At 38.8% G+C, this 16,963-nt stretch overlaps 1 protein-coding gene across 3 annotated transcripts in view; it reads left to right on the forward strand.

Moving 5' to 3' along the window:
* LOC132977034 (contactin-4-like) overlaps positions 1-16,963 on the forward strand; it is a 163,515-nt gene that overhangs the window by 82,615 nt on the left and 63,937 nt on the right. For all 3 annotated transcript variants that reach the window (XM_061041381.1, XM_061041383.1, XM_061041382.1), the window contains exons 6-7: positions 10,697-10,900; positions 16,068-16,170. In XM_061041381.1, coding sequence (XP_060897364.1) covers positions 10,697-10,900; positions 16,068-16,170 — 307 coding nt within the window. The remainder of the gene's footprint in view (positions 1-10,696; positions 10,901-16,067; positions 16,171-16,963) is intronic.

Here is a 16,963-nt window from a genome sequence, read left to right on the forward strand (position 1 = left end):
ACAGCATCCGTGCAGAACCGCACAGAGCTCTTTTCTCCAAAGCCTTACAGTTTTGACATAATATGGCTCAGATACCTCACAGTGAAGAGAAACTGCAGTGACAAGAAGCCAACAACACGACTGCAGCATGAAATGGGATATAGTGTGTTTCCAGGCTGTGACACTCTCAGTTGATTGGAGTTTCTAATCACGTATGAAAAGGTCGTGGAGGAGTCTGAGTGTAACAAGCCCACATTTCCCAGAAGACATGTGTGAGTGACATGCTTTCAAAATCTCCTCTTAAGCCCCTTAAACTTTACAGTTCACACAGCCCTTGCCATTGTTGCATTTGAAGTGTATGTAGTCGGCGAGGGTCAAAGGAGTCTGAAAGAAAGGGGGAGGCAAAAGGTGCACACTGTTTACTTTTCTTTATGGTTTACAGTGTGTAAGCACCTACATCCTCTCTGCTGGCCTGCAGTCATACGTCATGTCCTCAGGCTGCCTGGTGCTGCTACATAAACACAAACCTGTCGCTGCCCCCGGGGATTTCATCCCACAAGAAATGCTCTGTCACCTGCTGTGCAAGGGGAAAATAACAATTGTCGAAAACATGACAGCTCCGACCAAAGCACCCAGCTTGCTTAGCAGAGCAGCAGACTGCAGATTTAAGTTGAATCCATAACATTTCACTGCTTGCTAGCCGTTAAAGCTTTCTACCTCTGCACTGTTAAGAGTTTGGCTCAGTAAGTGGGATTTTTATTATTTCAAACTGTGGAGCTTTGAACTTAATGAATAAGGCGTGGTTCAAATGAAAAACAATGAAGTTGTACAGTATGTTTGTTCCCCTTAAGCAACTGATATTCTAACTCAGGTCTATGGCTTCATTGAATTGTGGACAATGTAGCTGCAATGATTTAACAAAGATGAAGAATACGGAATATTTTGATCTTACCTTTTATCCACATTTTGTGTTTGTTAATAAAATACCATCTGCAGCAGAACAGCATCATGGTCTTTCTGTACCTGGCTTTCTCATGAGTGCAGGGCCACCGAGGATTCATGTTGTCTCATACGTCCCCATGCTCTCAGATTTACCTGTTGAAAGAATGATGCAAGCCAGAGCCTGATGTGCTTGAACTGCATCAGAGAGCATGTTGCGATCTCATCCCTCTTCTTAAGGGAACAGCAGTTATTGTCATACCATCTGGATTTCCCAGTTGTACATGTGTCTTGTCTTGAGCTTTAATGCAGAAAGTTACAGTTGGCGTGGGATATTAACAATAAAAGTGGCAGTAATGGAGAGGTTGTCAAATGCATAAACTTGTATCTTATGAGCACACATGATTGTTTATCAGATTTATAGATAAAATGCAACTTCATGTTTCCCTTGTGCATGACATAATTTATTTAATACATTAACAAAATATTCAAATCAAATGATCTAGATTTAGTTTTGTCCATCAAATGAAAATGACGTTTATAATACAATACATGCTTACTTTCAATGGTTTTTTAATTTAAAAGTATAAACAGGCAGTCATTAATCTGATGTATTTTTCTTAATGAAGGAGCTCTCTATTTCTATAATTTCTTCTCTTCAAATACTGTTTTGCTGGTGGAGCATAAAACACAATAGTCACTTTTGATACAGCCAACATAAAGTACAAGTTGGTCTTCCTGTGAGATGATTTCCATTGTGTTCAGAAAAGTCCACAATGTGCAGTTTTCAGTGCAGCTGTGTGGCCGATTCTAACACCATCTGTCTTCACCATGTGTGAGTTTACAGTGCTAGCTACAGTGGTTGAGCTCAGTAACATTGATAGCTGTGAAGTAGGGACCCACACTCACAGCACACTGGTCGCTTTAATGTGGGGGATGGGGGAAATCAAACTGCACCTTGGTAGTGATTGAAGTTGTGCCAGAAAACCCCCAACTCGGCTTCTTCAGTTTTCGTTGCGTCAGGAAGCGTGCAGCAGGTGCACCGCCATCACCTGCATGTCTTAGCATTTTGTAATGTATATCGGTTGCACCGGGAAATGTGACGCAGCCCACTTTTTAGATGTAAAAAATAGATATGAAACTGAGTCTTATACACCAAATTGAAAATTGATCTTTTGCATTTTCAACCGTTTTTTCAATTTTTTAAAAAAAGGTGGTCGTCTATTGCATGTAAGACTTCACTTCAGAAATAGTGAGGGTGCTGCTGTCTGAAATAGTTCATCAGTCTAAGTAGAAAGAGTTTAGCTTAAGTGGAAAAGTTTTTTGCTTCAGCTGTATATCTCCTAATAAGACCAGAGATTATACTTGCTCTTATACGGTCAGCAGTGTAGAGACATAAAGGATAAAAGCCTGAGTGCAGATCCGGCATGCCGCACTCTACCACTACGGATCCTATCACATAGGTGGAGTGGGCTGCTCCGTTCATGTTCCTACTCTCTATCCGACAGGCCAATGTCCGAACATGCCAGAAATAAAGGTCCACTGTTATCCACAGAGAGGGGAGGATGGATCAACTTAACCTGGGTACAACATGAGTCATATTTCCTAAACCAAGCCTCCTCCATAATGTGGGTTTTTCCCAAATGTGCAGCCCAGTGCAGTTTCTCTCTACTGTCTGTCACTGTGGATCAGCGACAGCAAGAAGAGCTGAGCTGCTGTCACTTTCTGTCTTTATCAAAGCCGAGCACATTAATGGGCTGTCAGAGTGACCCCGCCACGCTCTCTGTACTACACAATTACTGTGTTTAGTTGTGGACCTAATGCTGCTGACCTCTATTTTCTAATGGGCAGAGACCTTTAAGGAGCACTCAAGACAGAAGTCTCTCGTGTGTGTCTCCACTAAGAGTGGATTTCTTTTCAGTGTGTGTTGTGTCTGTTTTCTTCCGCTCCCACCCGAGGCCTTGAGAGCGCAGAGCATGTGCATCCTGTCCGGTCTTGTAAAGGAAGCAGTGCAACAGAGGATTCTTGGAGCCTTGAGCAGATATGAGAGTACTGCACTCAGATGCACAGCGCGGGATGACGGTAGTTTAACTGCGGAGGGGTTTCTTTTTCAGTTTGTTTGTTTGTTTGTTTTTTGTCTGTGCAAAGAAGCAGTATTCAAAGAGGTTGAAAATCACTGAGTGTGGATTCTAATCGGACCAAGTAAAGTTTGTTTTTTCAGTTGACTTTGTAACTCTTTTCATGTGGCGTCTGTGACCACATTGATGGCTGCATACTTCTCTCTAGTGTTCATGTTAGACTGTTTTATACTGCACATAGAAACCTCCTACTCATACATGTAATACCATGGTAAAGATGCTTGTGACCAGAGAATTATACAGCTTGGGAAACAACAAGCTTGCACACTTTTGTTATAAACTGCAGCATGCCTACAGTACATCTAACTGCTTTGTAATTGGCTGATTAAAAATGAAAATTGTCACTGTGTGCTCTTATTATAAATATCAAATGAGGAGGCTGCCGTTGCTGATTATACATCATGATGCCAAAGTACCCCGATGTAACAGCAACACTGCAGACATTGTTCTTTTGCTGACAGATGGCTGAATTGTTAGTTGGCAAACAAAAAACAAAAGATTTTTTTTGTTGTTGTTTTTGCTTGTCATAACTATTCTCGGTTGTCTCAATGAATATGTATTGCTCGTAGCGGTAGGGGAAGATCCCCCTAGAGACGGTGTCATTGTCTGACACTGCTCTCTGGCTGCAGCAGAAGGAAGAGAAGCAGGCCATGGCCAATATTGTGTAGAAATTAATCACATAACACAAAAAGAGTGGATGAAAAACATGGCTTTTATTTTCAACTGCTGGCTGACATCTCTGACAGTAGCAGCTATCAGGCCTTCCAGTCAAAGCATTCACAATCATTTCCTGCAATGCTCCAATACTATTTGCAGAATATGCACTGTACAAGCTCATCTTTTCAGTTCTGACTCAATAATGCCGTATTTACAAATTACAAATAATGTCTACATTGGATGTTTCACTTTGCAAAATTCATAAGGCAGCACAAAGGTAATGGTAATAGCTTAAATGTTGTTCTGTTTGTAAAATTTGGTCTAATTTGTTAATATACCGCAACAGTATAAGGCTGCCAAAAAGCAAAATTACCAGAAAGAGACTAAGTCATCACAAGAAATTTGCTAAGATTTAACTTCATGGCCCGTGCACATTGACAGTTTTTTCTGTTGTTAATTGTTGCTGGGTTATGAAAGTTGGCTTGCAGCACATGTTTTCCTTCTTTAGTGACCGCTAAGTCTGTTTTTAATTGCTCTTTATGCCTAATATTTGCTTATAATCAAAGAAATATCACCAAGAAAACATGAAACACAGTAAAGGAATTGTGTCATGGTAAGCAGATTTAGACCTGTAAACCGTTATGATTAGATAAATCAGCATCCTGGAAAATTGGCCTCAGAATGAATATCCAGACATGTGGTGACACAAGTTTATGCTATTCTCAAATCGTAATGACTACAAGCACAAATAATGACTCTTTTTAAAGCTAGCAATATGTTGTTTTAGAATGTGACCTTAAATCATTAAAACATGCAAACTGCAGCTGAAATAATGTGGGGCTTCGGCACAGCCCTTAATCTGTTTGGCTTAAAAAACCCTCTTTCTGCTTTAATGATGGGATGTATTGATTGAAGCAGCATATTAAAATGTCCAGAATCTCATTGGCTACATGACATGTCCGTCTTTAGCACAGTCGCGAGCTCGGCTCGTCAGAATAGGGGCAGACACCTCCTTTCAACTCAGGCTCAACTGGCTATTACAGGCTCGGAACAGTATAAGGAAGCTTGTAATTGGCCAAATGAGGTGCCATTTGAGAGCTCTAATGCTGCATTCAGGTGGTCAAAGTTTCTGAGTTCTTCCGACTTCAGTGTGTTCACGTGATTTCAGTTCGGAAAGTCGCAATGTTGTAACAACAGCAAAAAAACATCATTGATGCTACAAAGAAGATCAGTGAAATGTTACTATTTAAAGTTATATTTGAGCAAAAAGTTGATGTGCAATACTTGAATTAATAAAAAGAATGTTAACACTAACAAAACATATTTTGCCCCCCACGTGATGACGATTCTGACGTCAAGTCGGGAAGTCAGGCACCTAATTCTTTTCCAGAGTTTCCGACTTGTTGTTGCGACTTGAGGAGGTGTCCATGTGCATTTTACATCTCTGAAACTAGTTTTTTCCGATGAGTCCGACACCACATGAATGCAGCATGAGTGCAGTTGCCATGTTGATGTCCTCGGAGTGGAGATAAATTAAGCATTTTATGAAATATTACTGAAACACAGTGTAAGTATCAGGGTAGCAGAGCGAAATTTGAAGCAATGTGAGGACCTCTGGATATAAACTCTAAATGTTGATTAAATATACAGTAATTTATAGTTATTTGTTTGTCGTTGGTCTGACAGATGTGTAGATTGTGGCTGGTGTGGTATTAGGACCTAGAAAGGGTTTACATGGTTGTTATCACAAAAAGCACAAATGATTTGAAGCATGAGATACACAAAGCTGTTGTGTACACAACTGTGCACTTAAAGAACACATCCCTCCTTATTCTTTAAACACATTTTTTGATTTACTTGTATTATTATATTATATTCCCAAAGGAAAATACAGGTTTAAACATTGTTATTGAGTGACAATCTACTCACACATATAGGCCTGAAATATATACATACAAACAGGTTCCTATGGACGTGCATTAAGAGAGACGTCAGAGTGAGGGGGCTGCACACAGGAGGGGCTCCTAGCAAGTACTGTTGGGTGTATGTCTTGCTCAAGAGCCCCTCAGCAGTACTCAGAAGCGACTGCACTGTCCACTGTTTTTCTCAGCTTGTCTTTAAATGAGGCACAGAGTTAGTTGATCAAATAGTGTTCAAAGGATTTATTGATGAGTAAACCAAATAGGGTTTAAATGAGGAGATTATCCTCCAAAAGAGCACACGGAATCTCTAAAGTAAATGTAGGACATAAATAAATAAACTGTGAAACTATAGCTGTGTGAGGTTCTTTGTTTCATTTGATCAATTGTTAATATAAAGTATCTCTGATGTCTTGAAAATTAGATTTGTGTATCTAAACTTGTTCACATGGAACTACCTGCTCACACTGTAAAGTATCATTTCAGCTGACAGTGCACTACCATAACTTTGTGTGCGTCCATTTACAGGCGCCCTTAGGTTATAAAGTATTTTCCTTCCTGTGCTGTCATTTAGGATGATAGACCCACTTTGGCATTACCGCCCACCAGCTTTATTTTGGAGCTCCATCTTTACATTATCACAAATCAGCCTGGGTGTGATCTCTCTGAGGAGACGGGCATGTTTGACTTGCACGGCTTGTTCACTCTTTGAATATTCAGTGAGGCCTGTCCTTTGAAGATGCTCCTAGGTCTCCTTTTGTGAGTGCAGCAGCTTTATTCATTGTGACTTATGCAAAGTGATCTTTAACCTAGAGGGATCCACAAAGAACACTTCAGGGGACATTTAAAAACCTTGCTCAAATTGCTCATGTCTTGGAAAAAGCAACACTTTTTTTTGGACGCACCAAAAGAAGTCAGAATTTTAATATTTATGAATTGTTCAACTAGAAAGTGAAGCATATTGACTGCTCCAAAAATACTTTAATTGATAAAGTTTGGCAAACATATTAAATTAGCTGATATATTGCTTTTATAGAAATATTAATAACTTTGAATTCCTGTTGCCATGGCAGTTATCGTTATGTTGTTTCCCAGGCTGCTGTAATGCATTGTCTTTGAGATGTCCTGTTTTATACCAGAACGCATTGTAACCCATAAAATCAATCCCCTGAATGATTTTGTGAGGACTGCTTGGCCAGCTGTGTGAGGCATCTCATTATGTGTTTGCTCTCTGCGGCATTCTGCAGCTCATGTTGTGCCATGTTGTCATATGGGCTTTAAACATAGAACGAGAGCAGGTGCAGCCACAGTCCAAAAGCACTGGAGAGGAAACAAACACAAACAACATGCCTTATCCTGCCTTGAAGTGTCCCCTTGTCCCCACGGACCTCTGCTGTGCCATCACTCTGTGTTGGGCTCCACACGCACAGCAGCCAAACACTAAATCCCAGCCCCAAATGGTGCTGATGAGCCGTCTTCATTGCCGCCCGTACATCGCAGTACCTGCTCCTTTCAGCCTGCAGTAGTTGGGGAGCATGCTGTGATAAATGGCCAGGCAGGTAGGGGAGGTGAAGGGAAGGGCTCCTACAAGACTGTTTTGTTTGCTTGCTAGTGCATTAACAAGTGGTAGGGTTTGATTAAGCTCAGCAGCAATATAGCACATGCTTATCAGTGAGACTCTCTGGGTCTGCACTACTCCAGAACAGCAGATTACAACAGCACATTCATATTTAATAAGTTGACATAAATAATGTGAAAAACTCACCCTGGAGTCAATCTCATAAGAACGAGACTGACCCATGGAGGACTATTATTCAGGATCCAATTCAAGACAGCGAGTGTGCGATTGAAAAAGGTATGAATTGTGGGAAATATGTGACAAAAATACAGTGTTCCACAGATGCAGCAAAAGCTGTATTGGCATTTCAACATAATGTTCACTTCTTGAATGTAAAGGGCCTCTGATTGCAAAGTCTAATTTCTGCAACACTGCTGAGCAATCATTTGTGCATTGCCTTTACTGATTCTGAGCTCTGTGGTTGATATACTGAATGTCTAGAGGTGACTAATGGTACTGGTATCGGTGAATAATTTACATAGGTTTTAAACATTTGAGATTCATTACAATGTGTCATTAAATCCCCCCGTGGGTCTCATTTTTTCCTGCTGAGCATTTGTTTTAATTCAAACTCTGCTTCACACTGCATTAGGTTATTGACCAGGTTAATGGAGTCCAATAATTACTTAATTGAATCTACTGTAACATGCAGTCATTCATTATTATCACACAGGGTTAACATGATAATTATTCATTTAGTCAATCTCCAAAATTGATTTTATAATTATTTGTTTTTCTTAAAATGATCTGATGCTGTCGAACTGAAGAGCTAATGAACCAGATAACTGCAAAAACCACGTCTTCGGTCTTCATTTGCCAAAGCTTTAGTGTATGAGCACTGAAGGAAGGTTGAGCTATCCCTACACCATGTCTGAAGTTATTTATAACGCTGTTTAGAAGTACACTACTGATGTCAGTACATTTAGCAACCACGTAGGAGCATCCTCGCTAAAATACAACACGGAGTAATAGGAGTGGGGTGTTTCTTCTGTAAATAATCATTCATGAAAACGTTAAACAGACTGTGGATTATTTTAGCCGAGGTCAGACAAAACATAGCATGAATGACTGACAAACTTTTCATGTTAACAGTCTTTCTTACATTCTGTTAGCAGGTACAGCCTACAAATTCCTTTCCTTTTGGGTACACTTTTAAAAGACCAGAAAGAAGAAATAACCTTCACGGCTGTTGGGGTTCGATCCCCAGCTCCTGCAGCAACGTGTCCTTTGGCAAGACACTTTACCTCAAATTGGCTTATGAATGTGTATGACACATTTTTTGATTTTGATATACTTTATTAATCCCAGAGAGAGGGATTCAGGTTTTTCACTCTGTTATTTTACAGACATGCTTGTCACACACATGGGTCCGAATCACACACATGCACAAACAGAACCTAGTAGGTTCATGCATTGGTGGAGAGATGTCAGAGTGGGGCTGCTGTGCAGAGAGCGCACCAGAGCAGTTGGGGCTTCGGTATCTTGCTCAAGGGCAACTCGGCAGTGCTCGGGAAGTGTCCTTGCACCTCTCCGGCTACCAGACCAACTTCCGTATTATGGTCCGCGCTGGGACTTGAACCGGCTCCCAACACGGACTGAGCTACTGCAGCCCCAACTGACTGGGATTAGTTACTCCTGGTGTTCACTTTACATAGCAGCCTCTGCCATCAGTGTGTGGATGGGTGTGAATGTGTAGAGCTGGTAGAGCAATTAAAAAAAAATGTATCACCAAAATTATTTCAAGAAATTCATACAAACAAGTGATGATTTTTAACACATACCTGAATGTGTTTATTAGCACAGAGAGATGGAAAGAAAAGGATTCAGGACTCATATTTATTTTTTTTAAATCATCCTTCGCCACATGGATCTCAAGACTCCAAAATGTGTGTTTTGCCCATTTAGAAATACTCCAACACAATGATGTGACATTGGGAAAAGGCTGACATTTAAACTGGAGCTCTGTTATATTGATTTCAGCAGTCTGACAGGTACTTGCCAACATGATGCTCCCCTTTCTTGTAAGTGATAAGTTACACCAGCTTGTTTGTCTAGGCGGTTGAGATGTCATGTTAGTAAATGCTACCTCGCTCATAAATACAAAACATTTTGCTGCATAACGATGATTGTGACAGCATGTCTCCGCAGCTCCTGCAAGTTTTTTGACAGTCTGAAACTAAGAAATAAACATTTCTGATTGTTTCTTTGTGAGATTTTTTTTTGTTTTCATTTTTATTCAAAAGTAGAATTTTAGTATCACAAGGGATCTTTTCTAAACCGGGGACAGGATTATTGTTTTGAGTGTATTCTATCCTCTTGTAGATCATACAGTTACTGTCATCTTTAACATGTAATGCATATGATATGTTTTACTATATACAACAGAGAGCAGACAGTCATAGTGAACTGAATGCTGTAATGGGAAAATACGGGACTATAAATTGCTTAAAATAAATTAGTGACCATCAGCACATCATGCTGGCTTCATGAGCTCCAGCCCCTTGTGTTTTCTCAAAAGCCAAAAGTCTTACGGTCTGAGTCCAATTATTTTTTACTGCGTTTTTTCAGATCTGTAATCCGATGAAACCTTGCACACTGAGTCTGATGCAACTTCCACTTCCCCTAAAAGATATGCCTGCTATTTTGCACCTCTGGCTTGTGCAGCATGGTTGGTATGGTGATAGTGATTTGTTGAGGTATATGATACTTAATCAATGTTTGAATGTCACATTTCCAGCTGTTTGAAGACCCATGGATAACAATCCATCAGCTTATCCATTTGCTAGTTAGAATAAAAGTGTGTGGCAGAGTTAGCTAATATGTGATAATGACACTTTGTGTAAATATTCATGCAAATGTGCTCTCAATTGATCCACTTTTTGTACTCGTTATCTTGGTATTTTATATTCAGTGCAGGCAAAATGACTGACATGCCATCCGGGGAAAAAAACATTTGTTGACTTGTATTAGTGTTTGTCTATCATAATCTCTTAATGAGCAATAAGTGGAGCCTTTCCGTTCAATATTTAATGTCCGTATGGTAAAGTAGAACCATTGCTATTGTTGGATAGAAATTAACTATGTTGCTGATTCCAACATTTTGAGTGTTGAATCTGTAGCTGTGGCAACACATACAATGTTTCTGAAATCTCTTGGGTTGGATATGCAGATATAACTGAAAATGTGTACTTTTAAGGGATTTTGAATCACAACATTTGTTTGAAACCTCTAACAGATTTATCCATTTTTAAGGCGCTTGATACAACCATATAACATTGCTCAGTACCACGCCTGTTACCATGTTAACTGCCTTCAGGAAGGTAAAGAAAAATGTGTGAAATAGCTCAAATATCTCAGGTCCCCCCACCGTTTCCCCCTGCTTCAAACAAACCATTCATTATGGCTTGATTCATGTTGAGAACTCTCTTTCTCTTCTGTGTCCACAGAGCTCGTATTCTCCTGGATCTTTAACGAGTACCCAACGTTTGTGAAGCAGGATACACGTCGTTTCATCTCACAGGAGACAGGGAATCTGTATATTGCCAAAGTGGAGCCCTCAGATGTTGGCAACTACACCTGTGTGGTGACCAACACTGTCACAAAGACCCGAGTCCAGGGTCCACCCACTCCGCTAGTGCTCCGCAGTGATGGTAAGTCCTGGTCTGGCCACGCTAACTTCACTAACCCACTTATATGATGCAAACCTTAACCACCGAAGACTGCTTCAGTAACTGGGGTCCATATGTTTTCTACCATTTGGCTGTTATTTAGCTGAAGATGTTGCCTCTTAATATATTTCACAATTAAATATTTTACAGTATGTTACATTCTATAAGTGAGCTGTGGTGCCTTAAAACACAAAATGTGTTCATAAGGAGAATTAGAGAACTAGACCATTTGTTCTTTGGGATATTTATGTTGTGTTTGTTATTTCCAAAGTTGTGAATATAAGTAATTGTCATTTAAATGTGTATATTTAAAATAATAGGTGATATATTGTATGCATATGGACATTTGAAGTTGAGATGAATTTTGCAGATGTATGATCTCTACAGAAAATAACACACAGGCAAATAAGTTGGCATGCAATGACATAGACAACTGTGAGAAGAAACAACAATACCCACAAGTACAATCCCATCACCTTGTGATGCATTGTGAAAACCTCTTGGCTCATTATTATGCACTGTTTTAATTCCTGCAAACCAAAAATGTCATCTTGTCACTTTCGACGTGTCTTTGGAATGTGTTTCCCTCACTATGTTCATCACACTTAAATCAGCTCGAACATGTGCACTGTTACCCCTGAGCTGGATTCAAATGGTTGGTTAATGTAACAGTTCTAACAACAAAAACGACTGACGTACAACAAAAAAAACTGTGTTTGCTCTGTTCGTACCTGAGTGTAGGAGAAGTGGCTTTAAGGAATGCAGATGAATTCAAAGGTTAATTATCTCTTTCTTTGCTAATTCCAGCATGTCCTTTATCATGTGGATCTGATGCTTTAGGCTGGCCTTATCAAGGCACTCCAGAGGAAAGGTCATTGTCAGCAAGTAATCTAATTGTAGCTTCTGTCCCAGAAGAATGCTCTTTACCCAATGTAACGCAGTACAAGATATATGAAGCTAAATGTTATTTTCACCAGAAATGTATATTTTGACATTTAAGTCAGTTTTTTCCCCTTCTAATTAAGTTCAGCTGAAAAAAACAACACACCAAGAGTCCTTATAACTGAAGATTATGAGCTCTTAATTGTTAATGCTGTATTTTAATCCCCAGAAATGGGGTTTGACATTTGTAAGTTAAATCCTGATCTATTAATACAGGCTTACATTGTGCACCTTCTTTTTAGAGGAAGAGACATTTAAACACACAAACACAGAACATGGGTGGTTTTAGTACAATTTAGAGCTTTGGATCCCAACCTGGGTATCACTGGCCAGTGATCTCAGAGGGGGTGCGTGGCTCTTTCTGTTCTCAGCTTGTCAAAATTAGATTTGCATATATTAACTTAAATCCCAGTAGCACACTTGATGGATTTTTTATAAATAGGTCTATTGGTTAAAACTGCTGCGTTCAGGCCTGTTCTGTCTGGAGGTTAAACGAAAAAATATCAAGCTTATACCAGAAAAGAGACATTAATCAATGGTAAAGACTTGAATGAAAACAATTCTTGTTGAAAACTATATATGTTTATGTTAATTTTGACAGCAATGTAACCATTTTTTTTCCACATGGGCCCTGAGGGGCTCAGCGTTTCTTACATGCATGTACTGAAGAGGGACTCAAAATAGAAAAGGTTAGGAACCACTTTTTTAAACAACAGGTAGTGTTAGTATTCATCCCTGTGTTACCAAAATAAGTATTACAACAACAATTAACCTTAGAGTTTATTTTTCTAATAACCTTAAACCTGGAAAGGGCAAATCACCTGCATTGGCCTAAACATTTTCCTTAAAGAGACAGTCTTTGTCCCTGTTTTTTTTAGCTTTCTTTTAGGAAAATAAAGCTAATGTTGGATTCGTAGCTTCCTATGAAGAAATGGAGCACTTCCATTGCATGAGAAGTATTTTTCAGTTACAATCCTCTGGGTTATGAAGAGAAAATAAGAAATCCCCGTGTTTATGCGTGTCTTTGACGTTGCATAGTTTATGGACTGTGTTTGCACAACAGCTGGGCATACATTTGTTCAGGCTTTCTGCAGCATGTTCAGCACGTTTGTTTATTTGCAGCATCTTCCTCTGATGTGTTTGCTTGTTTCTTTTGTTATTCATTTTCATCAGTTCTGAATTTGCAGCATATTCCAGCTTTATTTTGTCACTGTTGAAGAGCTCTCACCCTTGTCAGTAAATGTATTATGACATTATAAAGCGAATTATCTTGTAATAATGTTCACACTTACTTTTGAGATGAAAAAAAAAAAACAAGAAACCATAAAAGAGAAAACTGAGAAACCTCTTGTTATGTGTGCTCAGTGCTTCCCGAGTTGATCTTGTTGTAAAATCGTTAAAGGGTAACTTTCAGGTTGGAGACCTCGGAGTATCAAACTGTAGGAAAATAACTTAGAAAGAATATTTTCAATGAACTTTATGACTGATCACAATACAGGGACTCCTGGAGTCATTTGTGTGACTTCTGCATTAAAAACAGACAACAGGAAGTGATGTAACAAAGGGGAGTCCTGCTCATTCCGGTTATGTTTGACATTAATCTTAATGCTGGTTTTGTGACTGAAATGGAAGAAAAAATTAATTCATTAACATATTAAATATCAATGTACAAAAACATCCGTTCTGATGGGTGCTTATGTCCAGCTTTGTTTGTGACCAATACTAAACGAAAGTCCCATCCCTTTAACTGCACAAAGCGCACCGAGGCACGGAGCTAGCTACAATCCTTTTCCTGCGAGAGAAACAGTGGAATCGATGTCCTGACAAAGTAGTATTTGTGAAACAGGCACAAACACAATATTGAACCATCTGAACAAATCATAAAATGAAGTGTACACTCGAAACTGTAAACACAACCCGACACAACCTCTCAGACTCAGAAAGACCTACATCTGCACTGAGCTAAGCGATCAAGAGTCCTTCTTGTGATGTAATGTGACACAATGTTGAAAAAATGTGTTTCTTTTCGCAGCTGAACTGAAAATGGAAACTTTTTCCTGAAAATGAGTGACCTTTTGTGTTTTGTTGAGTGAAATATTTAAAATCAAGGATTAATTAATATGTTAACTAATATAAATGTAAAATAAAATCAACCTTCAACTTTTTCTTTAAACATTCTTTGACTGCGTACTGTCATCAGACCTAATCACAGTTCAAGATCGTGCTTCTCTGATAGATTTGAGCCAGCTTCAGTGAAAGTCTTTATGCTGTGTAACGCATGAGCACCCTGAATATATACCCAGAATTCTGTCATTCTGTCACTACTTTATTTTATTTATTTTATTTATTTATTTTATTTGTAAATGTATTTCAGTCAAACAAACAATAAAGTAAAAAAAAAAAACATTAAATTAAGACTAATCTTATAATAGCTGCCCCTCTTTTACAAAGCATTAATTAAAACAAAACAAAACACTTAATTCAAAAACAAAACTACCATTTATAAATGCCAACATAGCCTACTCAATTCTAAGGAATAAAGGTACCAACAAAGTCTAGAGAAAACTAAAAACTTGAATAAAATATGATAATAATAAAATTCAACACCTAATCATCAAGGTGCCGGTCTGATGGGGACTACTTTTATCATATGACCTTTGGTTTTATCAAACTTTGGAGTCCATTTCTGGTAGAATTTTATCTTTGCATATTACGGACAAAGTGAATTCACAGGATCGAGATCAAAGACAATAATTCCCCAGGTTGAATTCAGGTGCAAATCGTGGTTTGTATATTACGTGTAAAAGTAATTCTGAATAAACTGTTAGAAAAAGAAAAATGGGTTACTTTAGTCATTATAAAGATTCATTTTAACGTAGTGATTTGTGATATTTTATTATGTGGAAATTAGTTCTGATATTTCATTTCATTACTTCTTTGATCAAGAGACAGAATTCTGTTGGTCTGTGTAATTTTAGGAATCCTTTTTTCCCCCTAAGCGACACTCTTATCTCCCCCTCCTTCTTTCCCTCCCTCCTTCTGCCATTATACCTTGTTAGACCAAGGCAATGGGTCTCGCAGTGAAACATCAGCCCTGCCTATCCATGTGGGCTTAGACGGGGTGGGGGGGTGGGGGTGCAAACAGGCACATTTAACAGGTGTCCCTTACAAAAGGTTACGGTATGAGACAATTACCGGTCCACTTTCAGCTGTCTGCTTAAAATGGGTGATAGTGCTGTGGTTACATTCCAGTATGAGGCAGTTGTGATAAGGATCTGAATTAGCTCTCACAGTCAGTCAGAGAGCCATCCTGATAACACATGCCCCACCAAATCAGCAAGATGAAATTGGCCTGTTTCCTCCATCTCAAGAGCTATTTGTGCAACACAGCTCTGAATTACAGCAATGGGCGAAACCTATTGTGACAGTGGGAAATGAGAGCAGCTTCAAATACCATGTTTTGCACCCAGAATTGGCACACAGCTAGATGAAATGAAAGTGCACCGAATTACAAAATTCACTGACATAATTCCCCTTAATGCCATTTAAACCGCTGTGCTTTTCCAACCTTAAAAGCAACCGATTCTTCATTTATAAATCAGTCTCTCCTAAAGATAGAATGGGAGAGCCCATGTTTCTGCCTCCTCCTTTTACCCAGAGATTTCAAGCATGCACATCTGCAATATTTGTATATACCAGTGTGGCACCAACGACAGTGAACGGGATCCTTTGTAGACACAGCGGTGGCACCCGGGGGGGATATTCTCGGCCCATTTTCTGGTTCATAGCTGTTTGCACTACAATAAGATGAATCTCATCTGGATGTTAAGGCTCGAATGTCTGTGAATGCTCAAACATGTTTTTTTTTTCTTCATTCCTCATCAGTGTTTTGCTACCAACTGGAAAACTCGTTTTTGGCTTCTCTTCCTTGTTCCTTTCAGTGGGAGAGCCTTCTGTGAGCGCACTGGGAGGAGAGCATGTTTCACAGTGTTGAAAGTCGAAAAACATTTCAGCTTACAGAAAAAAAGAGCTTTACATGAAAAAAGGACTTTTGGAAAGCTGTGCAGCAGCAGCAGAACCCACAACTTGCCCTTTCATGTGTTTCTTGTGTCTAAGTTGTTTAGTTTGACTTTCAAATCCAAACTTTTTCTTTTTCTCTTTTTTTTTTTTACACTAAGACTGATGCTCATTTGCATTTCTCTTTCAGGTGTGATGGGTGAATATGAGCCAAAGATTGAAGTTCAGTTTCCCGAGGTTGTTCATGTTGCCAAAGGATCCACTGTAAAGCTGGAATGCTTCGCTCTGGGAAAGTAAGCCCCCTCTCTTTGTCAGACTCAGCATGCTCACTACAATATGAAAGAAAAATATCACAAGCCGAGCGCTGGGATATTTTTCTTGATGTGTTTCACCACTTTGCTGCAATCCTACTGTGTTTCAAGCCAGGCTGCACATCTTGAAATGTAATGTTTTGTGTTCTGCAGCCCAGAATACAGGACTAAGTTATTACCTGAAGTCATAAAAGACAGCAGTTAAATTTCATGTGCTGAGGCTCTACGGAGTGATTTTGCAGGGGACAATTCCCTTTAAATGTATACTTGAAAATAACCTTGATTATACACACAAAAAAGAATATTTTTAATACAATGTAGTCTTGCCATAAGAGAGATTTTTATTTTATTTTTTTATACTCAAATATTGAGGAAAATAATTTCAGGACAATATTTTTCTTCCTGCTGCTAATCTGACAAATAGTAGAAAATCATAGACATTAAATAAATCCAAAATCTAAGGGACTTTAAGTGAATAAGATAATAGGTACACTTTGGCTTTTAAAAAATAATTTCACAATTTTTACTTGAACTAAGGTTGGCAGTTTTAACAATCATGGTTGGAATTGTGATATTTTTCTTGAGCTAATCTTTTATTCAGTTCTGTCATTTTCCAAGACTAGTATAGGAGTATGTTTCATTAATGTTCTGAAAGTGGGCCTTTAATTGTTTTTTTTTCCCGCAAAACAAACGCATAGCTAAAATCTATGATATAGTTTGTAGTTTTTTACAGCAAAAAAAATGACTTATTATTAGTTTACAAGAATGGAAAGAC

This window comes from Labrus mixtus, chromosome 7, assembly GCF_963584025.1.
Source record: "Labrus mixtus chromosome 7, fLabMix1.1, whole genome shotgun sequence".
Taxonomy (NCBI): Eukaryota; Metazoa; Chordata; class Actinopteri; order Labriformes; family Labridae; genus Labrus; species Labrus mixtus.